Source organism: Ylistrum balloti, unplaced genomic scaffold (assembly GCF_031769215.1).
Source record: "Ylistrum balloti isolate Yb309-2 unplaced genomic scaffold, AGI_CSIRO_Ybal_v1 Utg370214, whole genome shotgun sequence".
In the NCBI taxonomy this organism is placed as follows: Eukaryota; Metazoa; Mollusca; class Bivalvia; order Pectinida; family Pectinidae; genus Ylistrum; species Ylistrum balloti.
The window spans coordinates 214,581-241,831 of NW_026782182.1; the positions used below are offsets into that span (position 1 = coordinate 214,581).

General features: G+C 34.6%; 1 protein-coding gene across 1 annotated transcript in view; it reads left to right on the plus strand.

The window, feature by feature from the left end:
- Positions 1-45: 45 nt before the first annotated feature.
- Positions 46-27,251, plus strand: part of LOC132551761 (myomegalin-like) — a 54,066-nt gene continuing 26,860 nt past the window's right edge. Inside the window, 18 exon segments of the mRNA XM_060215894.1 lie at positions 46-85; positions 88-107; positions 1,522-1,593; positions 3,005-3,100; positions 3,330-3,371; positions 4,237-4,356; positions 5,187-5,279; positions 9,016-9,108; positions 12,418-12,522; positions 14,333-14,413; positions 18,726-18,851; positions 20,540-20,608; positions 21,170-21,307; positions 22,975-23,058; positions 24,389-24,484; positions 24,816-24,899; positions 25,335-25,547; positions 27,091-27,186. Of these exon segments, the coding sequence (XP_060071877.1) occupies positions 46-85; positions 88-107; positions 1,522-1,593; positions 3,005-3,100; positions 3,330-3,371; positions 4,237-4,356; positions 5,187-5,279; positions 9,016-9,108; positions 12,418-12,522; positions 14,333-14,413; positions 18,726-18,851; positions 20,540-20,608; positions 21,170-21,307; positions 22,975-23,058; positions 24,389-24,484; positions 24,816-24,899; positions 25,335-25,547; positions 27,091-27,186 (1,668 nt within the window).

Below are 27,251 nucleotides of genomic sequence, written 5' to 3' on the forward strand. Positions count from 1 at the left end.
TGAAGAACCAGGAAGACATAGATTTACTCCAACAACAGAAGGAACATGCTGAAGATGAGCTGGAAAAGTTGGAGAAGGAGCTTGGCAGGAGGGGTCGGGATCTGGAGGTGAGAAACAGCTTTTCGGAAATATAGATTTTGGCAGGAAGAGTAGAAAATGATAACAGAGAGGTTTGAGGAAATATAGATATGAGCAGGTGGGGTCAAGATCTAAAGGTGAGAAGGACAGAAAGGTTTGAGGGAATTAAGGTCTGGGCAGTAGTCGATGGGATCTGAAGTTGAAAAACACAGATGTCTTAAGTATTCAAGATCTCAACTGGAGGGGTTAGTATCAAGAGGTGAGGAAGGAATCTAGAGCTTGTTAGGAGGGGTTGGGATCTGGAGGAGTGAAACAGTGAAGTTTGAGGAAATCTAGAGCTAGACAGGACCTTGAAATTAGAAATTGAAAAAAAGTTGCGAAAAATAATATTAAAAGGAAGACAGAGATGGCTGTCAAACAAAAAGATTGAAATTTACACTAAAGATACAGATTTAGAGATTTAAGTTTGGGTCTGCAGTTGTAGAATATGCATCATACAGTGGCCATATGTTTCCATGTAAATAACAGGATATTTTTATATTTGCATATATGGCCATGCCACTATATAAAGTAGCCAATAAATGTGATTCAGTGTACTAAAAATGATATGACCCTTATGATGTCAGTAGTGTGGACATAGAAATGCTGACAGTTTGCTATCAAAATAGTTGTTCCATTTGAAATGTTACCAGCACACTGTCAAGAAGGAATAATTTATATTGGTAAGAACCAATTTATATCTTGTATAAGACAGCAACATAGGTAGGAAATGTAAACGTAAACATTGTCTTGTTATGGTACTGAGAGCCATTACAAATGACAGAGATTTGCAGGCGAACATATCATATTGTACTAGCATCATTCAACAATAATGTTTATGTAAAGGTGGGAATGAATCTCTTTTCGATAGAATGTCACCCAAAAAAAACCCAAGTTTTAGAAATATCCTATATATTTGTTACTCTATGTTTGTTAGCATGTGGCATGTTGAAGACAACAAGAGTTATTTCCCTTCATTATGTTTTGTTTCCATTTGATCAGTTTTGTTTGTAGCATGTGTATGACATCAGAGTGATAGACTTCACAGCTTAGCTGTACAGAATGTGTTTAATTTGGTTATTGTCATCATTATGAATATACCTTACTCATTCTGATATGAATGGAAGAAAATAAATTGAAAACCAATTTCATTTCTGTTATGGATATATTGAAACTTTATTAAGCTTATTCATTAAATTGACATTAAATTGCTTGTGTGAAGGAATTACTCTTTGTTGCATTTTCCAAATTTTCTCCCTAGAATGTCGACACTGTTCCCTTGAATGTTGGTGGGACTTTCAGACATTATTCCAGATGTTTATGATGATTGATGTTACATTTGATTGTATGATGTTTTTGTTGTTAGTTAAGTTGGATGTACACTGTATATGTTCTTGCATGTAGCAACTGTCGTGCTTTGTGAAGGACACTACCCTACTGGACAGTCAGTCTTTCCTCCTCAACAGTCATCTTCAGGTTTGTTTTAGACCACTTACTGGTCAGCATATCAGTGGTCAGTCTTACTGACTAGTCACATTAACTACAACTATATACTCACTGTTAACACATGATATATTTATACTTGTTTTAATGGAAACTTCACTTTTTCTTCCACAAACTTTTACAGGTGATAAAAAATCTAAAAAGTTTTACTGTTTTGCAACTTGTGAAATTTCATTGCTAAATTTCATAATTAGCCAATCAGATTTTTTACAGGTACATAATAGATCAACTAAAATGGTATTTAGATAGGTCATTCTTGGTATGATAGTAATTCTTACCTTTTCATATTGCATGATCTTATAGGAAATTACCTACCTCAGGTTCTTACAAAACAACACTATCCTATCATCAGAGCTGTTTTTGGAAGAGATATACAAATGTTTCAATATTAAGAAAAAAGTTTCATAGGGTGTTGATAAAATTCTGGTTCATAGATCAAAAAGTGGATTGATGCATTATGTTAGAAATCAAAACAAAGATGACATTGTTTCAGATGATTGTACAGCGGTGAAGAATCACTTGTACATTTTCTAAGGAATATAAACATACACGATAATGATTTCTCTATGAATAATTTGATGGTGAATGACCGATAGATGCTTCAAAATCTCAGAGAAATATAGCTGTATAATGTACCTATCAGTTCATGTAAGAACTAGCGCCAAGCACAGACGTGTATGAATCTAGTGTGAACATTATTCAGAATGGATGTAAAAGCCTACAATCAAAACACTTTAAAACAACGAAAATTGTTTGAAAAGGAAATAATATGCATTCTAATCGGGTTATACAAGATTAATTTGAATGAATCAAAAATCAATCAACTATTTCCTTCAATAGATAAAAAACAATCCCTGTTTGATGACTCCTGATTGCATGTCTCCCATTGATATAAAATGTATGACAGCATACAGATTATGCTTCCATTGTTGAACTTGTAGTAGACATAATGCAATTTGAATGATAAAATCACAATATGATTCTGATATATACCCATCCTGGTAATTATTGTAACACATTATAGTAAATTGTCTCCCTTTGTCTATGGCATGTACTGTTTATCTTACACCTTTAAAGGTTTTAAAAATCCTTATACTGTCTGAAAATTACTGTTTTGTTTTGGTTTTGTTTTTTAAGAAGAGAATGTTTTGAAAAAAATTTAACACATGATGAAAACATTGTCATGATATGAAATAAGGAAATTGAAATAAATGTTTTTCAATGTAACTGCATGTGTTTGAATGCTTTTTAACATACAAAGATCACATCTTCTCTTGATTAATGCTAAACAGATTTTCAAACATATTTCAGATAAGTTCAAATATTATAGTTGAATGCTGTTTCATAGAATTAGAGTTAACAATAACTTTATCTTTGCATTCAGGATGCTGTCGATGACCAAAATGAAGCAATTAGGAAAATGGAGGAAAGGATTAAGGACGATGAATTAAAAGTGAAGGACAAGGATGAAATGATTGGGGTGTGTATTCTGATACAAGTACACTAGATACACCTAAAGTAAACAGAGTACCAAGTGTGAGACCAACCTCAGACTGTACATATGTTTATGGGAAGACAAATCATGACCATAAAAACCTACCTATTGTACAGTTTTAGGATTGTCTCATTAACACATACAAAAATAGTGATATTTATTAAAATAATGTATTCCATTCTTCAGTCACATACTCAGGTATTTCTGATTTCAGAAGCTAGAAGATCTTCTGAAATCTGTTGAAGCAAGCCGAAAGGTATGTACAGTGATACTGATCTATAGTCTCTTTGTTGATTGTTTTTGGAATTATTTTCATAGTAGATGTTATTGCTCCTACAACAAAATGTCAGTTTCATTGTTCAAGTCAAATGGTTCAATGTCCTATACTGAAACATCACTCACAGGGGTTTGCTATGATACTTATAGGTAAGCAACAGCTGTTAGCTAGGTTCAACAGACAGATTAATATTCTCTTTAAACAGATGTCATGATCTTAAGCAATCATAGAAATTCCATCCACTTGACATCCAGTTGTGTATCTTCAGCAAAGCCAGGAGATTAGAATCACAATATCTAACTTCTACAGATCCATCAGTCTATAGTCTAAATATATATATGGTTTCTACAGAACCATAAAACTTCTACTGAACTGTTACGGTGTCATAACAATAGACAACTTCTACTGAACTGTTACGGTGTCATAACAATAGACAACTTCTACTGAACTGTTACGGTGTAATAACAATGTACAACTTCTACTGAACTGTTACGGTGTAATAACAATAGACAACTTCTACTGAACTGTTACGGTGTAATAACAATGTACAACTTCTACTGAACTGTTACGGTGTAATAACAATGTACAACTTCTACTGAACTGTTAGAAATTGAGAAATCTGTATTTCTTGATCTGAAGCTCACACCTGCACTCACTCATGTCCACACATATAAATAATACTTTACAGTTTTCTGTGTTTGTGATGAAATTTGATTGTACAAAAATAGGCATGTTAACTGTATTTGTTTTGACCTTGACAATTTTTTAAGGTCACAGAGGAGAAATGTAGAAATTATTGACAATGTTGACTTATTTGAACACAACTACTTTTCTACATGTGTAGGATACAGAGAATGCTTTACAAGATACGGAAGATCAGTTACTGAAAGAGAAGACTAAAGGTGATATACGGGACAAAACTATCAAAGGTCTTCACACTGTTATCACTGCAAAAGCCAAAGAGGTAAGTCTACCTGATGATGAACATAGGCCTTCACAGTTAGAGTTTCTAAAGGTGAAGTAGTGAAACTGCTTATTGCCCTCAACATTTCATTGGGGTGTCAAGTGTATTCCATGCCTGTTAGTCTCATTGTGTTATGTTATATCAAATTAGGCCATGATCAGTTTTGAATCTTTGTCATATTGTGAGAAACTCAAGACAAATTGATTCATATTAACCCCATAATGTCATAACATCAAATTCTACACCTGGTTAGATGCTGGTTTGTATGGGCACATTGGTATTTGTATATTATAGATGTTTTCTGGTTATATACATATTTTATAGAAGGAAATGTCGATGTTTGATAGAAGATGACTTTGTTTCTACTTACATATGGTTTCACACAAGTGAAGGTATAGAACATATCTGGTTGATTATCTTAGTAATGAAACAAAGAAGAAATTCTACCCCATTTAGCGTGACAAAGTCACTTTTGTTGTTCGTTATGTCTGCTTAGTTAAACAAGGGTATTTTAGATACCAGGGCTTTTATAGAGGTAGGAGGGGAGTGGGGGGGCTTTTTGTTCCATTGGTGAGGCACCCTTCCTTATTGAAATTCATTCATATTTAGGCCAAATTCCTATAATTTACAATTTACCTCTGGAAATTTCCTGAAAAACACCCTCATTCTAAACCAATGAATAAAGCCCTGGGTATATTTATTTCCCTGTGTCTGCATGATGGATGAAGGTAAATAATTATTGAAATAGGCCCATCCTGTATCTATTCTGTTTTTTTTCTGATTTCTTTTTTAACCAACTTTGATATGTGGTTTTACACACATTTGTTTAGATGGAAGGTCTTGTGGAGAAATTGAGGGCACGAGATGAGGAGATGAAGAAAATGCAAGAAGAGTTTCAGGATGCAGCAGTACAGCGACAGAAGGTAAGAGTTGATATGCTACAAGTATAGTGGACCAGCATGTATTATTATATTGTTGTTGAATGTATAGATCCATGCTTATATAGTTTTAAATGTGGTTAGAGTATAAACTTGACAAAAGTTGTTTCGAATTTCATTGATCTCTCTTGTTGGCTTGGATAGAAATGTGTAAGGGGCCCTACTGAAGAAAGCCTGAATACTGGGGTAAAGCCTGCTTATTTTGGGGTGGAACCCTGGATAGCTTTGAATGTATATAATGCTGTTATATTGATGATTTAGGGAATGCTTTGCTTTCTACAATAAATTGTGTGAATCCAACATAGATTATATTTGTTACTGATATTATAATTAGTAATGTTTTAGCCCTTTTTGATAATAATTAGAAAGTGATAAATTTCAGTAACTGCAATAATTATCATTTCTGTACGCTTTTTATTAAATCTTGAAAATAGTCACCTGTGCTCAGAAATTTGATCACACTAATATATTTTCGCATGTGTTGTGGCAACTGAAGTTGGTATGTCAACAGAAGCATCATTTAAGCATGTGCGAGATATTGACCATTTAATATTTTATGAATGAAACAATTGTTAGCTTCCTATTAGAGCAGTATGTAGCAGACATTATTTACCAGGGTTACAATTGTTCTTACTGTACTTGTTATGAAACAGACTATACTACCATATGTGTGTTCAAAATGAGTTTTACTTTTGTGACACCATGACTGGATAGGAAATGGAAATTATATGGGGTTGAAATCAAAGCATGGTATTTGTCTGACAGATACCTAGGAAGAAGCCTGGCAAAGGTTGCGAAAATAAATGAAGGACCTTGACCCTTATTCAAGGTCACAGGTTTCAAATTTGTTAAAACCTTGACACAACTTTTCTGACTAAACATAAGGCACATAAGCATGGTTTTTGGCTGATAGGTTCCTAGTGTGAAGCTGGACATATTTAGTGGAAAAGTGTGTCTAGGTCACAGCCCTATAAATTTTGAGGTGAAAAAAATTAACATTTACCCTGAATCCAGGACAAAACTGTAACTATTTAGTGTTGAGTATTAGAAGCTGTTTGTTGTGGAAACTGGTTAAAATTGATTGGATGTGCCCACTTTGAATGCCATTGGTGTGCTTGTTAATGTATTAGTGATAAACATTGATTCTATTTTAATGAACATTGAATACCAGGTGAGCAATACAGACCCATTAGGCCTCTTGTTTTCTGTAATTATAAAACTTGAATGATCAACTTTTTATCAAATTATCCAATTAACCAAGATAGCAGACACTAGATTATGTACAGGGGATGTTTTTAAATAAGCCTGCTAACTACTTTTGAGTCAATATTTACAGTTTGTCCTTTATTAAAACCATTCATTTGTTTCTTGAAGAAAACATGTTCATTACTTGAATCCAGTGTGAAGAGTATTGCCCCTTGTTCATTGTGTTTAACCTATACCTTATATACTCTGTTATCTCTAATTTCCATTTTAATTTGAGGTACTTTTGCGATTTAGTGTCACGTATTTTACTATATACAGATCTATGGCCCTTTGTTACTGGTTACTGCCAAAATGAGATGGGAAACTATGAATGGGAGGTTTGACTTGTTAGAAAGTGATTTTGGATTGATTTTAAGATTACCATACTGTTTAGGTCTGTCTGGTTTTATCCACAGTTTCAAAAAAAAAAAAAAAAAAAGTGGATGCTATGGCCCTGATAAAACAATGCAAAAAAGTTGGTTAATACTTGACCTTTGAACTTCATATGTTAACAGGCAACATAACATTCCTTCAAGTTACCAATTTACTCATATTACAACTAATGGAGGTTTTCTTAGTTTTAAAAATTAACTTAAGGTTAAGAACCAACAGTATGTTTAATAGGTGTCATGCTGGCTGTTTAAAATGGATCCATGTCAACCTTGGCACAACTGCCCTTGAGCATAATGTTTGTCCCTGTACAGCTCATGCATCTAAAACTAAGTCTTACTCATTTAGACTGAAGTAATGATACACAATACTCAGTATGACTGACCGGTCACTGGTATTTAATTAGTGGTACAACCAGTGCTAGTAGGTGACCAAACTGAACTAGATAGGGGACAGTTCCTTTTATCCACTCCAGTTTATATGAGCTGACCAGCCATAAAGACACTTAAAAAAATTACACTTTCATGGACAATGACATTGTCACAACAGCTTTTTACCTTATTTGATAAGGAAAGATGGATGTAATTGCTGGGGAGGGATGGGGGATTATTCTGCACACACACACACCTATTTCAGTAAGATTTACAGAAGTGGGGAGGGGGCAGGGGTTATATTGTGGTAAAATCTGTATATGTAGTTAAGCTCTAACATTCCATTCATTTAGGACTTTCGCGATTCATTTTTTAAACTGTCAGACAAGTACCAAGTTGTGGCTTTACAATGTTGACTGACTTCACCTTGACCATGACCTACCTTGTAGCCTGTTGTGAAAAATTGCCAATACTTTAATTCTAAAGCATGTTGTGCAACCAATACGGAAAGGTGACTAAATGGCTTGGCTTGTACCCAAATTATTTTATTTTACTCAAGTCTGTCCATCCGATACCTCAGTAGTCAAAGTTAGTGTTTAAGGTCACATTCATCAAATGATGACGTTTATATTCACAGACTTTTTCTGGTTCCAGTTTTAAGCCCACCATCGGATCATCAGATAGTCAACTATTCAAATCACTCTATGATCTGTTCATTTGTCCGTTAGCAATTCTATATTTCTATAAAAGTACTTGGAGGATGAACCGTTCTTCAATTGTTTATGTCGGTTTGTCTTGGTCCCTAGTTGGGACTGATCTGAAAAATGATATGCCAGACAGGTAGCTATCTTGGAATTTAACAGTTATTGTGGGTGTTTGTCTTTGCTATTTTTGGAAAAGTGCTTTATGGATCATTTTCAAATTTCTTATGTATGTTCACATAGGTCCCAGGTTGTGATGTTAACTTTGAAAAAACAAACAGATGGCTATGCTGGTTTTTAACAGTAATAATCTTTAACTTTGCCTTGGTCCTTGTGCCCTTTTAATTTTGGTACTGCTCAGAAAAACAAAATGGCTGACTGGCAACCATCTTGGATTTGCCTGTGAAAGATTATTATCACTAATTCTTAACTGTTTTAATCACTTTTTCACAAGAACCAACAAAAAACTGAACTTGTTTAGTAGTATATTTGCTATATTTGCATGCCTTATCTGAAGGTTGGTGGTATAGTCATTGACAATTGAACTTGGTTACCACTCCTTAAGGTTATATGCTGATATGCTACTATGAAATAGAGATACGATGTTTGTGTAAATTGATTGTTTGTGTTCAATATTTTGTTTGTTATATTGTTTTTTATGTTTTCTTTTTTGTTGTGGTGGAACATGCAAATCAAATTTTGATTTTGAATTCATGCTTTTGACTTTTGACAATTAAAGAGATAAAGTTTTTAAGTTTCATTTTTTATCCCATTAATTTGAAATAAGTCTTCCCTCTCTTCCCTTCCAACCTCCAATCCTCCATCCAATAATTTGATAAGAAGGGATACTTTGACAAAATTTTAATCATAAGTGAAAATGAAATACAAAATACATATATGTACATGAAAAAACGCTTATTTCAAAATTCATTTGAACAGAATTTGCTTTGAATGTGTTCCACGTAATTTACAAAAACTTTGTCTAACATGTGTTGTTCTGCATGGATGTATTAGGAGTTAGATCGCCAACATGAAGAGATCAACATGTTGGAGCAGAGAGAGGCCAGTGCAAAGGTTCGCCTGACAGAACAAGAAAATGAACTTGAGGTAATCTGGTGTGTGAGGCACCTTTCTTCATAACTGGTGGAGGAATATCTTAATGACTAAGTATAGCACACCAGTAGATAAGATGAAAATCACTTCACCTAAACAAACACTATGGTGATTTATGTTTTTGTGAAATTCCTCCTATAATGATAACAAAAAGATAAAATCAGAGGTTCTTTCTTGCTAAACATGCTTTATTCATCATGGCAACATCATCTTAAAAGCTAATTTGGAGTCAGCATATATTTTATAAGATTATAGAAATTTGACACATGTATCTATTTAATGGACTAAGTGTATGCCTCAGTCAGATACCAAAACCAATTTCAAACATTTGATTTATAGAAATTCTATATAGATTTAGCTTGATTGATATACATGTGGTCCCTGATTGCATCACCACATGTTAACACCTTACCAATGCACTGTAAACAGATATGGTAATTTTTTAGATTCAGTTCTGATGTTCATGAACTTCATTTTTTATTTGCTGTAAATATATCATTTAGATAAATGAAACTTTTTTGCTACTGCTCAGATAGGACTCAATATGCTTTAGTTTCATTTTCATAATGTTTTAGTGATAAATGTGCTCAGCATAGATGGTCAAATACTGAATGGACTAGGGGTATTTCTATAAATTGTACCTGGCTGAACTGACCACAAGATTTGATGCTGACAACACTTTTCATGAATAGGATGGGTTCTTAAAAAATAGGGGACATTCAAAAGTGTAACTTGTCTAGAACATCCCTGATATAGATGTAATAATAAGATAAAAAAAACCCAAAATTATGGAGGTAGAAAAATGTTGCTATAAAAACATAGTTGTCTTTTTTTTTACTGCACTTTACACCTTTATGCATGTTTTTAAACATAGGCCAGTGGAGTGAGTTGCTTTCAATTTACTAACAAACAGAAGCATCTTATCTTGCATCTATGGCTTAATGAAGTGGCGTAGGTGTTCCTATATCAACAATGCTGGGTCAATAATGCTTGAGAAAGCCTCTTATGTAGGCCAAAAATATAAATCTGTTATAGTCCCCAGGTAATTTCTGTCTCCATGATGTAACATTAAGGAATAGTTTTTTGTGAGGGTACTGCTCTGCTTTTTTTAACTTTGGATTGCATGGATTTGTTTTTGTTTTTTTTGTACAATGATATCGAAATTAATAAGGAATGCATATATGATTTTTAAAATGTTTGACATTGAAATGTTATTTCAATATGTTGTTTTCTTTATAGGATTTGTTTCTTCACTAATATCTGTTTTTTCCAATTTGTTAATTTTTTCTTATAGAAACTGTGTCCTTGTCACATTCTGTTAACATTTATAAAATCTGTTAATGTCTTCAATACACTCAAAATTCTAAACTAATGCGATGGAAGGTATGTGACTGTCAACAGCTATTAACAAAGACAAATTTTACTTTCGGAAAAGGATGACATTTCCCGAGTGTTATGTTTTCCCCCTGAGTATAAACAAAGTCCCCATAAAGAAAAAGGTACTGAAACTGAAAATAGAGACAACTTTCTCCTAATCAGAGGTAATTAGGTTTTTTTTTCTTAACACGTTTTCAAATCCTGCTCTCTAAAAAAAATATCAATCTAACCTTAACATTATCTTATCTTGTTCATATAACTTTCATGTAAGTCATTAAGTTTTACCCCATCCCTCTTTTGAATTGTGACCATAATGGCTGTCCGAAATGCTTTCATTTCTCAAAATAACCCCCAAATTCCCTTTCTTCTACAATGGGTAATATCCCCCAATTTCTAGATTAATCCATCGTCAATATCATAGAGCTCACTGGAGTTCTACCTCACAGGACTGTAGATCATTACCATTAACTGTGTAGTGGGACAGACAACTTTACTGGGGATTTGTCTGGGAAAGATTAATAATTGTTATTGGCATGAAACATGAAATTTATCTTTGGAAGGAAGAAAAACAATCTTGAAATTTTAATAAATAATTAGTAAAAACATTGCACCTTGTCCAAAATTTCTCTTCAATTTAATCTTATTTTGAATGAAAACAAAATTGAATTTAGATAATTTGTCCACCTGCGGTGTCCAGAAAATTCTAATTTTTAGTCGAAACGTAAATACCTTTACATTTATTTTGATGGAAAGGATTCACCTTAATCCCCACTAATCCAGGTGGATTACTGCCTTTTGGTCTCTATTCTGTTTCTTAATCCACCAATCAAGATTGAGTGAATTACAGGTTAATGAGTATTAAATTCTTATCTATATCAAACACTTGTACAACAAATAACTTATCCTCACCGTCCCGATTAGGGACATTGTGTAATTTTTTGAGGCCATGTCAAGGGGAAACATAAAAAAATTTTACACCTGTATCCATATATATATACGTGAATCAGTAGAAATTCTAAACTATTGAAGTTTGTTAAGTGCTAATTTTTCAGAGTGACTTCAGCAGTTTTATATTAAAAGAAATAAATCAGTCTTTTTCTATTACATAAAGAGTAAAGGTATGAATATAACCCTGATCAGTATGATGGTAATTAAACTATAGTTATTCCCGTTTGGCCCCAGGACAGCAAAGGTACATATAGATAATTACATCTCCTATACAGGTAAATCTGTAATCCTAAGAATGATTGATCAACAATTAGTGATAAATTATTCATCAGGTAGCTCCCCACACATAGCTGGCCAGTAATGCACATAACAGGCCAATACATTTAATTAGACCTTGCAGGTTGTCAGAGGCACAACTACTGTAGGCCTTACCTTAGTACTGATATATACCTTTGAAAAACTACTTGAATTTTGGATCGCATTGGACATTCCTCTATCGGTTTATGTCAGAATTTACCAGATTGGAATAATTCAGTTCTGTTGATTTTGGATGCAGAGAAAAAAATATCTAGTGCACACCTGTCTTGGAAGAGAAGTTTTCAGCATCATGCTTAATGCACTGGTAAAATAGTGCAAAGGTGTTTTGCAAGAGATGTGGAATTTAAGGATCAGCTGAATGAAGTTTTACAATGCGATAGATCAACATGGGAAAGTGTTGCAGATGAAGAACAAATTTTTGCTTTTTGGAGACAGAATTTTGTTTCCCCCCTTTTTTTACTTTAAAAATGTAGATTAATATTGTGAACATCACTTAGTAAAAAATGGATTTGGACATTACTTTGTGTGAGCAAAATGGAACAAGTTTGTCAATATCAATGATATATAAAACCTAAGATGGAGGGGATTTGGGACGAGATTATGTGGGAGGAAGAGCGTACCTTACTAGGACTAGAGGACGACTATGTTCTCTACTCACAGAACCTGATGCGGTCACTTGGTCGTAAGGAGGGAGAATTAGAGGGTTTCAAAGAGCTGCTCAGTAAGGCACAGAATGCTTTGCAACAGAGTGAGGATGCTGTAGAGGTAGGCATTTCTTTATTGAATTTGTTGTTTTAACAAAGGCATTGTTTACAGTAGAATTGTAGTTTGATGATATTCTGTATATATCAGGTTCCCAAAACACACCAGGAGGACAGTAACAGGGTGATGATAACCATTCATTGTTTCCACTTAGTATTGAACTTGTGGTTTACATCAATTTTTAGGTCACCTAACATTTCAGGGTGACCTATTGCGACCCCCTTTTGTCCAGCGTCATGCATTGTAAACTTTTAACATTTTCGACTTCTGGAAAACCCCTGAACCAATTTCAATGAAATTTTACAAAGATCTCTCATGGCTTAAAAGCACCAAAATTGTAAATCATATGGTCCCCAACCCCAAGGAGCCTGAGGGGCAGAGCCTCAAATTGATTGAAACTTTAAAAATCTTTTTCTCAAATGCCAGGTATGTTAGAATCAAGTACTCTTCATGGATGAAAAGGCTTCAGATGCTTTACCAAGATTGTAAATTCCATGACCCCAGATTCTCACATTTACCGCTTGGGAGGGGGTAAAGTTTACTATAGTTTATATAGAAAAAAATCACATTTTATAATATTATTTGTATATATTCTATTGGAAATAGTTCAAACCTGAATATATTTATTAGTTTAAGATAATAGTTTAATGAGATGCAAATATTGACCTTGGCTTGCCCCCCAGGGGCTGATTGGCGAGGCCAAATGGGCGTCAAATTGACTAAAATTTCAAATGTTCTGTTACTGAATGGAAAATTCTACATAGGAAAATTCAAATCTTCAGTGAAATTTCTTTTAATTCAAACTTGGTTAGAAGCCTTAGCTCGGGACAGCAGTTAATGTTACACAATTCACATTTGCATTATGTGTACAATATCGTTAAAGTTATGTTGCTTTTTTAAAAATAATTTCTATGACATGTTACAAGAACCATCGTAACTCAGGTGACAGTTAAGGCCCATGGGCCTCTTGTTGTTGAGTATTTAAGTTTGATAGATTTTGTGCCTTTTTGTTTGTTATGATATAGATATTTAAAATAAAACAACTGAATATTATTCCATACTTGAGTTATGATATAGGTATTTAAAAACTGAACTGAATATTATTTCAAACATTAATATGAGCAAATTTACTAAATAATGTGTTGTCCATAAAATATGAGAAAGAACAATTCTTTTATAGTACTGCTAATTTATTTTGGTAAGAGAGCAAACTAGAACAGCAATGTTGAATAAGAAATGAGCATCCTATGTTATTGTGATGCCAGTTTCCACTCTGAATTATTGATAGTCAGAGAGCGTTGTTCTTCAAAGGAAAGATAATAGTGGGGTGAAGGTTGGATTTATTGATGAAAGATGTGGTGATGGAGGTTGGTGGAATCATAATGTAAAATGCCACACAAAATTTCAGTTTATTTCACTGTTAGGAGAAGTAAGAGAAATAGAACTTAAAACTCTTACCTTATCAACCTAGCAAGAGGCTAACAAAATCTTTGCTTTAAGTGGGAGATTGGACAATCAAAAAAACATTTGTCCGTTTTTTAATTTATTTCTTTTTTTTTAAAACTGCAAAAGTTATATTTGATCTTTTTATGTGATGCAAGTCTCCTGTTACCAGGTAAATACAATACAAACATGGTGATACATTAATTACAGATATTGTTCAGTTGGCCTAAATTCAAAGTATGATATATTGATATTCTGATGTATACTATTAAAATGTATTGTAACTTATTTACAACAGAGTTGTTTGTCATAACTATAACCTTCTGAAACTTAAAGACCCTGTTCTTTATGTGTGTTTTGTTGACCACAGGTTCTACAAGACCAACTAAAGAAGGATCGAGTGCAGTCGAATCCCTCATCAGCTCACAGTAGCCCAGTCAAACACTACAAGGTATGTACTGTAGGATACCTGTCTTGTTCAGTGCTTGTTAAGTAGAATAGTCAAGATTGTTTGTCCATATTTGCCCTCTCAAGCATGTATAGGACAAGATCTTCTGTCTAAACTCAGTCTTGTCAAGCACTATAGGGTGGGATGGTCAAGAATATGGGTCCAATATGATGTATTCATATAGAAATATATTTCATGAAAGGAATGGATACTTGTTACACGTGTCATTCACAGTAATCTGTAGGTATGGTATGCTGGATACTTGTGACACGTGTCATTCACAGTAATCTGTAGGTATGGTATGCTGGATACTTGTGACATGTGTCATTCACAGTAATCTGTAGGTATGGTATGCTGGATACTTGTGACACGTGTCATTCACAGTAATCTGTAGGTATGGTATGCTGGATACTTGTGACATGTGTCATTCACAGTAATCTGTAGGTATGGTATGCTGGATACTTGTGACACGTGTCATTCACAGTAATCTGTAGGTATGGTATGCTGGATACTTTTGACACGTGTCATTCACAGTAATCTGTAGGTATGGTATGTTGGATACTTGTGACACGTGTCATTCACAGTAATCTGTAGGTATGGTATGCTGGATACTTGTGACACGTGTCATTCACAGTAATCTGTAGGTATGGTATGCTGGATACTTTTGACACGTGTCATTCACAGTAATCTGTAGGTATGGTATGCTGGATACTTGTGACACGTGTCATTCACAGTAATCTGTAGGTATGGTATGCTGGATACTTGTGACATGTGTCATTCACAGTAATCTGTAGGTATGGTATGCTGGATACTTGTGACACGTGTCATTCACAGTAATCTGTAGGTATGGTATGCTGGATACTTTTGACACGTGTCATTCACAGTAATCTGTAGGTATGGTATGCTGGATACTTGTGACACGTGTCATTCACAGTAATCTGTAGGTATGGTATGCTGGATACTTGTGACACGTGTCATTCACAGTAATCTGTAGGTATGGTATGCTGGATACTTTTGACACGTGTCATTCACAGTAATCTGTAGGTATGGTATGCTGGATACTTGTGACACGTGTCATTCACAGTAATTTGTGTGGACATGTGCAAATGATTTTTACAAGATTATTTCATCTTCTCTACTGGGAAGAATTGTAGATTGTGATAAAACCTTGACCTAACACACCACCATTTTTTTACCTTGACTGAATTAAAATAAAGTTATAACTTCAAGATTGTGTATAATAATTTCTCATGAAGAACTAGCCTTCCTTGCTCTTTGTTAAGAAGATGGTTTGCAGATCGTTAATGTCCTTTTGAATTTAAAAGGAAGACAAAGTACGGACAATCTCTAACTGGAAATCTCTCCATAAATCATGCTGTGACAGACTTTCCGAAGCCAAACACTTCTTAATCATTCAAGTACTAGTTTATGGTGCTGACCAAGTGGTAGAATAATGCATTCAAAGTAATTTTAAAGCTTGTTTAAATATTCATTGATTGTTTAATTTACATTTGTTTTTGCAAATAAGGCAAAAAAAAATGTGAAAAGTAATCACTTCAATACAAATATTTTTTTCTGTGTATCTAAAATTTACATTAGTATCAAAGGTTGGGTATTTGTTTTTTTTACACATATATGTAAGGACCAATTTCCAGGTCTATAACTGTAAATAATACAATGTGCTTTTAAAGCCATCATGAAATGATCAGTTCTACTTTGAAATAAAGTCTCATAAGATATTAAAATGGGTGAAAAAAAATAAATAAATAAAATTGGAGTTATATCATCATGCCAAGATACATTACACAGTACAAAAAACAGCATGTTCACTTATGACGGTTATTTCATGAGGATAAACTAATTCATGGTGTAAAGTATATCTGGGACAGAATACAATGATGTAGATCTGACATTTAATTGTGAAATTGAATACTACCAGTTTCATTTTACTTCAGAATCATTTATAGTGTATTTTCATTGGTCTCAGATTACCACAATGTATTGTTCTATTTAGAAAAAAAAAACCTGGAGAGCTAATCAGTTCTTATCCTTCAATATTTATTTTACAACAATTTTGAATTTTGAAACATAATATATATGCATAAGTATATATAGATACATTGATTGCTGTGGAAGCTTTGAGTGGGTCTTACTGTGGAATAAAACTGAGGTTTTATGTAGTCAGACAGATGACCTTTGTACTTTTTCACAGTTGATCAGTGTATCAGAGCCATTTCACCTTGGAAAAAGGAGAGCATGGTGCCTCTGCACCCACCCAACCCAACCTTCCATACATCTGTGTAATACCCTGCTCACAGTCATAATAGTTTGGGAGTATTAAGATTAATCAACATTATGTAACAAGTTATGAGTGTTTCTGAAGTAAACTGAAAGTATGTTGTTGGTATTAAAGCTTCCTATTGGCCACATTTTAAACAGTGTGGAAAAGTACCCCTGTAAGTTGACTAACTCATTCTCTACAAAATCCGGTCTGACCTTACGACTATCACTTGTCTGATTCAAGACTTACTTGATCTGGTAAATTGTCAAAACAATTTGGATTCAATAAACAGGAGAAAAATGTCATTTTCTCTCTATTGTCTTATAAAAAGTGATTTAATTTTTTGTAAAATGCAAAACTTTCAAAGTATGATCAAAACCTTTTTTAAGCCCACTAATTCAGTAAAATGTCTCTGGATTCATAAGTTATTAGTTCCTGATATTGTTGTACATCTAAATGGATATAGGTGTGGGATTACCAAGATGAAAATTGCTGATCTGTCAAAGTTTTGTCAATGAGTAATTCCAATTGTAAGTTGATATATAAAACATCAGAGATAGCACTGCATTTGTCTTTGTAATCCAAAGGTTTTCTTGGGCATGGTTTGTCATTGAAAGAAAAATCTTCTAAGTAGCTCTTATCTGAGAAATCATTCATTTAAGGTAAAGAATATTTTATATTGTTCTAATAAATGTTATAATTAATTGTGTTATGTTAAAAATATGTACAAATGCTTTGTAGAATGTACAAAAATACGCAAAGTTTACTTACTGATAATGGTAATGTTAAGATTTTCATAAGTGATATCTTATGGTGAATATTGTGGTTTGTACTAATGGTGTTGTCAAACAGTAGGAGGCCAAAACTTGTAGATGGTCACCATATTCAAAAGAGATATAAAACCATACAGTGTTGTAGGAGGATAGCTGGGGTCTCTTCTGTTAGCTTTGTAGAAACCTAAATGAAGGGGCTGTACCAGTTATGATAATGGAGTATTTACTGTCTGTTTAATGGCTACCTTTCATCTAACTGATCTCTTAATTTGTGATTCATTGAATTATAAATCATGGTGGCAGTGTAAGGTGTAACCTATGTCACATAAAAAAAAACTGTTGTTGTAGTATATCTAGTTTTTAACTCCCCAAGTCAAACTAGTGCGAAAGAAGTATCATAAATGACCTCAATCACATGACCACTGCAACAACATTATTAATGGCATGGAAACATGACTGTTCTACTTGACAGGTTTCACTATGTGTAATGAATGTTTCTTTTGATTTAAACCAAGTTATTATTGGCATCAGAATGCAGTATGCATAGGAAATATACTGGTAAAGTATTGAACTGCTGTGATATGGCGTTCATGGTCATTATGAATGGCAGAACTCTCTAGACAAACATCAGATTGTTCTAGCACACAATATTTCAATGTTTAAACATTACCGAACAGTACCCAAGTCATAGCACCAAAGTGGTATACCAATCAGTACCCAAGTTGAAGTACAAACGTGGTATACAAAACAGTACCCAAACGGTAGTATCAGGGAGGTATACAAAACAATGTCTGAATTGTAGTACCAAAGTGGTATACTAGACAGGACCATCGTTTAGTACCACTGTGGTATATCAGACAGGACCGCGGTTTAGTAGTAGAGTGGTATACCAGACAGGACCGCCATTCTGTACTAGAGTGGTATACCAGACAGGACCGCGGTTTAGTAGTAGAGTGGTATACCAGACAGGACTGCCGTTCTGTACTAGAGTGGTATACCAGACAGGACCATCGTTTAGTACTAGAGTGGTATACCAGACAGGACCGCCGTTCTGTACTAGAGTGGTATACCAGACAGGACTGCCGTTCTGTACTAGTGGTATACCAGACAGGACCGCCGTTCTGTACTAGAGTGGTATACCAGACAGGACCATCGTTTAGAATCAAGATGGTATACCAGACAATACCCAAGTTGTAATACCACTGTTGTAAAACAAACAGTACTTTATGTTTTAATTGTAATATGTATCATTCTATTGAAGGACATGCTGGACGAATCACAGAAGCTAGTTAACGAAAAGGACAACACTATCCACCAGCTAAATGATGCATTGAAAGATAAGGAAAAACAACTACGCACATGTATGGGTATCTTCGATACACCACAGGTATTACTTATTACATATCTCCAAGGATTTCACATGTCAATGTTTCTGAAATTATCAAAATGACCTTTAGGAACATTGAAAGCACCTGTGTATTTAAGTGAGCAGGTATTAATTAGAAATATTTATAGGAACCTATCGTGTACTTTTATCCATAAATTTCATTATCCAAAATTTCATCTGAATGACTTGACAAAATAAGGTGGCTTAAAAGTACATTATTTATGTTTTAAGTACACTGTTCAGATTAGCTTAAATAGTGTATGGATTATCTGGGGAGATATATTATGGCTGTAATGAGCTTCGTGAATTAGGAAATATCATAATTTTATTATAAGTCTAATAAGATTACACAACTTTTTTACAAACATGTGGTCTGAAAACTGTATAGACTATATACATGTAATATGCTTTGTAGATTTTGTCAAAAATAAAGTGTTACATACACCTGGCACCATGTCACAATCACTTAAGTACTTGTGAACTTAAATCTGACAGATGTATAATACATATATATATATATATATATAGATGTAACTTAATAATGCTTTGTGTATCGATAAGATATTCGAAAAGAATGAAATCAACATGGCAAATATATTCCGCTAACGTTTTCAGGCCTAACAGCCATCTTCAGGCGATAAATTTATTATAATGTCTTGGTAACAACATTGTGACATCATACATAAGTATGCCTACAAAGTGACTTGGTATCCTGCCCTGTAAGAAATGAACAGTTTGTCTGGTTATGCATTTTGAAAAATGAAGTGTTTTTCAATTGACTTAAAATTTACTTCACACTTTCTTTGAATAATACCATGTAATATAAATATAGGTTTTTGTCTTGTTTTTCGAAAAATTTTGGTTGCCATGGTAACAGGTTTTACTATAAATAGCCATTACTTCTTGGTCATTCAACAGATTTCATTAATTGACTATGATCAAATGGCATATCTAATTGAAACCTGTAGTAAGATACATGAAGTGTTTCAGAAACAGTTCCTATACCAACACAATCCTGGCCTCTGATCGGTCAAACTTAAGATATTGTCTTATTTTGACCAAGTTTGGAATCAAGAAGCATTTGGTGATGCCAAACATCATTGTTTTTCATTGTCATGACAACCATACTGAGGTCTGATTGGTTTAAATTTAGATATTGCCCAATTTTGACCAAATTTGGTTTATAGTGGCATTAGGGGATTCCAAACATCACTTGATATGTTTCATTGTCATGACAACTATACTGAGGCAAATTGTGACCTGTTATTGGTTGAAATTTAGACATTGTCTGAGTTTTACGTAATTTTGTATACAAAGGTAGTTTTGACCACATTTGGTATATAAAAGTCTTTGTGTCGGGAGAGGGTATTCCTAAGGATGACGATTTTAGATGTTTTTGTACTAAGGATGTAATACATTAGGACATTGTATGATCAGTGTACTTAATATTAGCCGATTTGATGTTACAAGGAACAAAAGAAAAATGCAACAAACGAAGGTTGTGACAAAACTAACAATGATTTCCTTTACTGCTTTAGATAATAAAGAGACGAATATCAATGCGTCTGTGTTACAAGAACATGCTACAACAGATATTATTGTGAAGATAGTTGCTAGCTATTTGTAAAGATGGTTGATGTATTTTACCCTACAATTTAGTTAAAAATGATAATATGTTATTGATGAAGGAGGTAGCCAGTGGTGAAATGATGGACAAACTGACCAGACAACTGAAGGAGAGTGACCTTGCACTAGCTGTAAGTTATCAAACCATTCTGCTCGTTCATATTCCCATTTGTTTATCATTAGACCTTGTTTAAAAAACATTCTCGTGATGCACCCACTTGCATCAAAGTTGGAAGAGGGAATTGAGTGGATATTTCATAATACTTTATATATTTGTCATTAAGTCCATGTCTACATATTTGTCATTAAGTCCATGTCTATATATTTGTCATTAAGTCCATGTCTACATATTTGTCATTAAGTCCATGTCTATATATATGTCATCAAGTTCATGTCTGTATATCGTCAACAATATATCATATCCTGCATTAAGCCAATCTCAAGCTCCATACTTTGAGCCAGAGTTGAGGTAATGGTTCACTTATTGTCAGATATTCACTCTATAGGAAAATAGTTATATAACCATCATGGAATGTGCAAATGGAAAAATTTTCATTGAATTATATAATTATTCAGTAGACAGATTATGTATTAACCTCAAAATGGTTTGCTTGAGTTTCTTGGACTAAAAAAGGATTCTTGGTCTTGATGTAATTATGGTATTTAATTGTATTTTGTCTTTGTTCCACCAGAGGGCATTAGATGAACATACAAAGGTGGTCACAGAGAAAGAAAAGAAGTTTGAGGAGTTAAAGCTGGCCCTGAGTGACAAGGAGGCAGACATTGCCAGGGCTAATAAGATGCTCATTACTGCAGAGGACACCATTGATGTAGGTTCCTTGTTCTCTCCTCAGATAATCAACTTTAGATCTGTTCACATCTTAACTAATTCTAGTATTGTCTAAGTTCTACCAATTTTTACTAACTGTAAATGATCTACTCACTGCTAGGTTTTGTCACATCCTATCCAGTATTAGCCTTGACTGCATTTTATCCAGTACTAGGGTAGCCCACATTTGTCCAACATCCTACCCAGTGTTGGCTTAGCCCACACTTGTCCCACATCCTACCCAGTAGGAGCTTAGCCCACACTTGTTCCACATCCTACCCAGTGGTAGCTTAGCCCACATTTGTCCAACATCCTACCCAGTAGTAGGGTAGCCCACACTTGTCCCACATCCTGCCAAGTAGTAGATTAGCCCACACTTGTCCAACATCTTTCTCTGTGGTAGATTAGCCCACACTTGTCCCACATCCTACCCAGTAGTAGCTTAGCCCACACTTGTCCCACATCCTATGCAGTAGTAGCTTAGCCCACACTTGTCCCACATCCTAACCAGTAGTAGCTTAGCCCACACTTGTCACACATCCTAACCAATATAAGCCTTGCCTGCATTTTATCCAGTAGTAGGGTAGCCCACACTTGTCCCACATCCTTCCAAGTGGTAGATTAGCCCACACTTGTCCCACATCCTGCCTTGTGGTAGCTTAGCCCACACTTGTCCCACATCCTGCCAAGTAGTAGCTTAGCCCACACTTGTCCCACATCCTAACCAGTAGCAGCTTAGCCCACACTTGTCCCACATCTTTCTCTGTGGTAGATTAGTCCAAACTTGTCCAACATCTTTCTCTGTGGTAGATTAGCCCACACTTGTTCCACATCCTACCCAGTAGTAGCTTAGCCCACACTTGTCACACATCCTACCCAGTAATAGCTTAGCCTTGCCTACATTTTATCCAGTAGTAACATAGCCCACACTTGTCTCACATCCTGCCCAGTAGTAGCTTAGCCCACACTTGTCCCACATCCTACCCAGTAGTAGCTTAGCCCATAGTTGTCTAACATCCTAGCCAATTGTTGCTTTGCCCACATCATACCCAGTAACAGCCTTAACCACATCCAATGCATTAAAGAGATTTGCCTATATCCTAACAAGTTGTAACCTCGCCTTCACCTCACACAATAGAATCCCAAGAAGTGACACTTTCTTTACCCACACTTAACAATAGTGCAGACATGTAAAATATTAAATTACTGAATTTTAGTGGTCCACAAGGTAAAATGTTTAAAATGTTTTGAAGCAGTACTGTCTGCCAAGTCAAGTAAGGATTTGCTCTGCAGTCAAAGGTGAATGTGCCAACTTATTCATCATTACATGACCTATTGGAAGTCAATTATTGAATTTCTGCAAGGTATTGGTGGTAGCTGGTACAGCCCAGGTGCATAATACAGAAGAGTTTTACAAAGAGATTGTGATAGTAAGACATTGCATTGTTGAGTGGTGAAGTATTTATGGACTAGAAGTACCACTAACAGCCCAGATTGTGTTGTGTTTATTGTATTTATTGTGTATGCACCTTTCTTACAGACATACATTTTGTTTTTACTGGTTAAGTTTTGTCCATATATGATTGCTGTAATCAACTTGCTTATTTTTATTCTGTAGAATTAGAGCTGTTGAATTAACCACTAAATTATCATTTTCTTTTTCATTAGTGTTTGGAGAAGGCAAACAAGGAGAAAGAAAACAGTTTGAGCAAAGCCACAGACAGAATGAAAGCTGCTGAACAAGCATTAGAGGTATACATCTGTAAATTGGGGCATTGCTCTCAGCGTTGGTCTAATAGTGATAAATTAAAACACTGATAAATAGAAATAAAAAGGACCCTATGAAATATTTGTCTTATTTGATGGTTCGACTTAGCCGTGTTTCTGTGAATAGAGACATTGTGCAATGAAGATTGACCCTATTTTCATAGGTTGTTTACTGGAGACATGTCTCAAAGCATAGCATGATGGTAATGAATAAGTGATAAGCACCCACTGTCATACTCATAACTTAGGAAATCCATACCTAAAGCAAAACAAGTATTCTACTCACATTTATATCCTAAGTGTAACAAGTCCCGTCAACAATATTTTAAAATAAAACTCAATGAATATGTACTCATGAATGTTCTCGAATGATATAACATGGAAAGCACAGAGATTGGTTACAAAAAGGCAAAGGCCACAACAATGTCAATGTCTTAGAGTGTATACCGTTAAACAGAATAAACTAAAACTTGCAGTTTGTATATCTACATGTACGTATATCCAGTAAATGTATTTAATCCTAAAATAATGTGTCAGAGACCAACCAGTATTTTCATTGATCTGAATCGGGGCTGAAGTTATCGCTTGTTTTCCAGCAATGATACGCATAAAAAAGTAAATAGAACACAGTCGATGTAGGATTAACAGACTGCATTGTGTTTTATTTAAAGTTTGGTTGTCTTATTCTTTATGAATTCAAATTTCACCAGTGCACGTGTTAAAATGCAGAGATTAATGTTCGATCCAGACTTACAATAGGACTCACTAACACAGATAGGACATACCAATCACACTCTGTCAATCAAACCAAAACCAGGAAATTTTTACCCGAGACCAGGTGACTCCTGAATGTTTGAAACAGAAAAGGAAATTTGGTAGATTTTCAAAAGGATGGTCTACAAAACATATTCAACACATACAATATTCAACTCAACACTGTTCGAATCATCAGTGTTTAATTAACTAAAATAAAAAAGAGAAAAAATTGGAACCAAACTCATTCAATGTATTAGATTCAAAAGTGTTCAACACAAGCAAGTTTCACTTAATTTCACATATGTCTTGTTTATGCTACATACATTTATTCACCTTGATAAGGAAAGTATCTAATAGTTTAATATTTTATAGACAGTGTATATACAAAATGGTTTTTTTTCTTTAGTAGATTTAGTACAGTTATTGTAAGACCATCAGAATGGGATAGAGTATATCATAACCATACTGTCGTTAAAGTTAGAAATTTTATCCTTTTGATATTTGTGATTTATGAAGAATCTTACAATTTGCTATATCAAATGTTTTACTTTTTTCATAGGATGCCAAGCAGAGTTACAGACAGGCTCTAGCAGAAAAGGATTCTATCATTGGTCGTCTTCAGGACTCTATTGGGGACAAGGAAGCTCTTCTCAAGGTAAACACAGTTTTCTCCCTTTGATATCAGTCACCGTCATCAACATTTTCTCGAGAACTGACAGTATTTAAAGCAGTTTGGTAATATAATAAAGGAGTTATATAAAGAAATAAAACAGGACATACTCATTGGCAGCAAAGAACTGGTGGAGCAGTATATCTTCTGGAATCTAGAGCAAACCTGATGGTGTTTATCCCAGTGTGTATAGGAGAAAGTAGGTGTGATTGTTTGTCTGAAAAGCTGTGCTATTTATAATGGTTATAAATGACATATAAGACAGGTCAAAACATTTTCAATATGTTTACTGTAGTTTTTAATCCTTGTTATCTAGGAAACAATGAAGAGAGCCCCAATGACAACAGATGAGGTCATGGACTTAAAGAAAACACTTCAGAACAAGGACCGTGCTTTACAGGTGAGTTTGATGATATTTACACAACTTAATTACCCTACAGCAAATATGTTGAAATTTTACAGAAATGACTCTGTGACTGACATTACCCTGATCTGGTTTATTAGGTGACAAAGAGTGCATTCTCTATAGTATTAAAGGGAATAGTGTTATAATGGATCTACTTTGAAATTGATGTTTTCTCAACATTTTAAGACATAGCAGATTTAGTGATTTTACCTCAAAAGCTTAGGACTTGGGATACCTTTTCTGTTTCCCCTTGCAAAATAATTTTTGAAAATTCAACAGATTAAATGAGAAGAAAGACCAATTTCAATGTTTAGTGCTAATTTTCAAATATTGGAAATTGGATGAGATAATTCTACCAGATTTGACACAAAGTAATTTTGATTTAACTTTTATTACAAACTAATTATTATAAATGCTCATCTGATTAAGGACATGATCGATGAGAAAGACAAGACACTGACAGCCAATGCTGAGTGTGTGAACAGCCTGCTGAAGAAACTGCAGTCCAGAGAGGCAGAGCTTGGTCAGATTAGTGACAAGCATAAGAAGGACATTGCCAATATGGAGCAAGAGATGGAGAAAATGGCTGGAGATTTGAGAAAGATGGAGATGGAGCTGAGAAGAAAACAGAATGAGCTACAGGTATATAAGTTTTAACCAGAATTAGTCTCATAAGTTTATCACATTAGCACTGTGTTTATTTACTTTTTTCCCCGATTCAGCCCTGTATTTATCACCTTGTCCATCAATCTGTCTATCCAGATTTTTTTTTATCTTAGTATAAGAAGTTACGAGGGCTGACTGATAAGTTATGAGTCTGTTTTGAAGAAAATGGTAGAGATATCCTTCTTCAGCTCTACTTTTCCCTAACCATTTAAGGCTGAGTACCTGAAGACTGGTGTCATTTGGTCAGTTTATGTCAGAGAGGTAACATTCTATATCCATATGGATATGGCAGTAACACTAGGGAATGATGTCCCTTCACATGCTGCAATGAAAAGGTGGATGGCAGAATTTAAGCGTGGCAGGCGAAGTCTTGGGGATGATGCCCCTCCTGGGAGGCCTGTCACTGTTGCAACCCCACTCCATGATATTGTTATGTCTGACTGGCGAGCTACAGAGAGATATATAGCCAGTGCAGTTGGGATTTCAAAGGAAACAGTACATTCTATTCTTATTTAATATCTTGCAATGAGAGAACTCTCAGCCCATTGAGCAAGACGACAGACAGTTGATCAGAAGCACATCAGGTGGACATTGTCACATGCTAATCTGAACCTTTTAGAGACCGATAACAATGGAAGCACTCTGGTTCACCCCCGCCAAAGAAGGCAAAGACTTTTCCATAACCTGGAAAGGTTATGACCTCAGTTTTCTGGGATGCTGATGGTTTTCTGTGATGGTAGATTATCTGCAAAAGGGACAAACAATCAATGGCACATATTATTCATCACTTAGGCAGTTAAGAGAAAATATTAAACTCATGTGCAGCAGAAAACTTCGTAAAGGTGTGTTGTTCCACCAATACAATGCCCCTGTTCACAAGTCTGCCATTGCCATGGCTGCCATTAACAGTTGTGGCTTTGAATTGATTGAGCAGTCGCCTTATCATCAGTCTTTTTACTTTTTCCAAAATTGGAAAAGGTAATTTTGGGTACCCATTTTCAGTCAGATGATGACATCACACATGCAGTGGATGCCTTTCTAAGCGGTAAAGAAAAGCACATCTTTAAAAGTGACACTGAGGTTCTTAAACATCGCCGACAAAGATGTCTTGATACTGACAGGGATTATGTTGAAATATAATGCAATATGTCTGCCAAAAGTCAAACTCTTAAATATGAGGCTCACAACTTATTAATCAGTCCTTGTATTTCAATTTTAATCATTTTAACAAATTTCAGTATGCACTTAATAATGAAGTTATGCCATTTAAAATCAGTTAAATTTGTAAAACATGCACTTCATCATTGTAAGTTTGGTCAGTTTTCTGGTCCACGTCATTAATTAGACTTTTGCTTTGTGGAAACATCTGATGAAGCACATGACAAGGAGAACCCTCAGGGGATCATCTGAAGTGAAAGGAAAATTGATCTCTCATTTCTCCGTCGATTCTATTTTGCAAAATTTCATGGTGATTTCTACATTTGAATAGTCTGTGTAATTTTAGCATTATTTTATCCAGTCTGCTGATAGCCAGGCCAGTTGGTCACACCAGCAAAGTCAGGACGTTTTGGATAAATTACGAGCTGTCATCTCAGACAAAGACAAAACTGTCAGTGTGAGTTACCTTGTTTATTATGAGCATGTTACCTTTGCTTAACTGAAATATACTGAGTAAGTTAC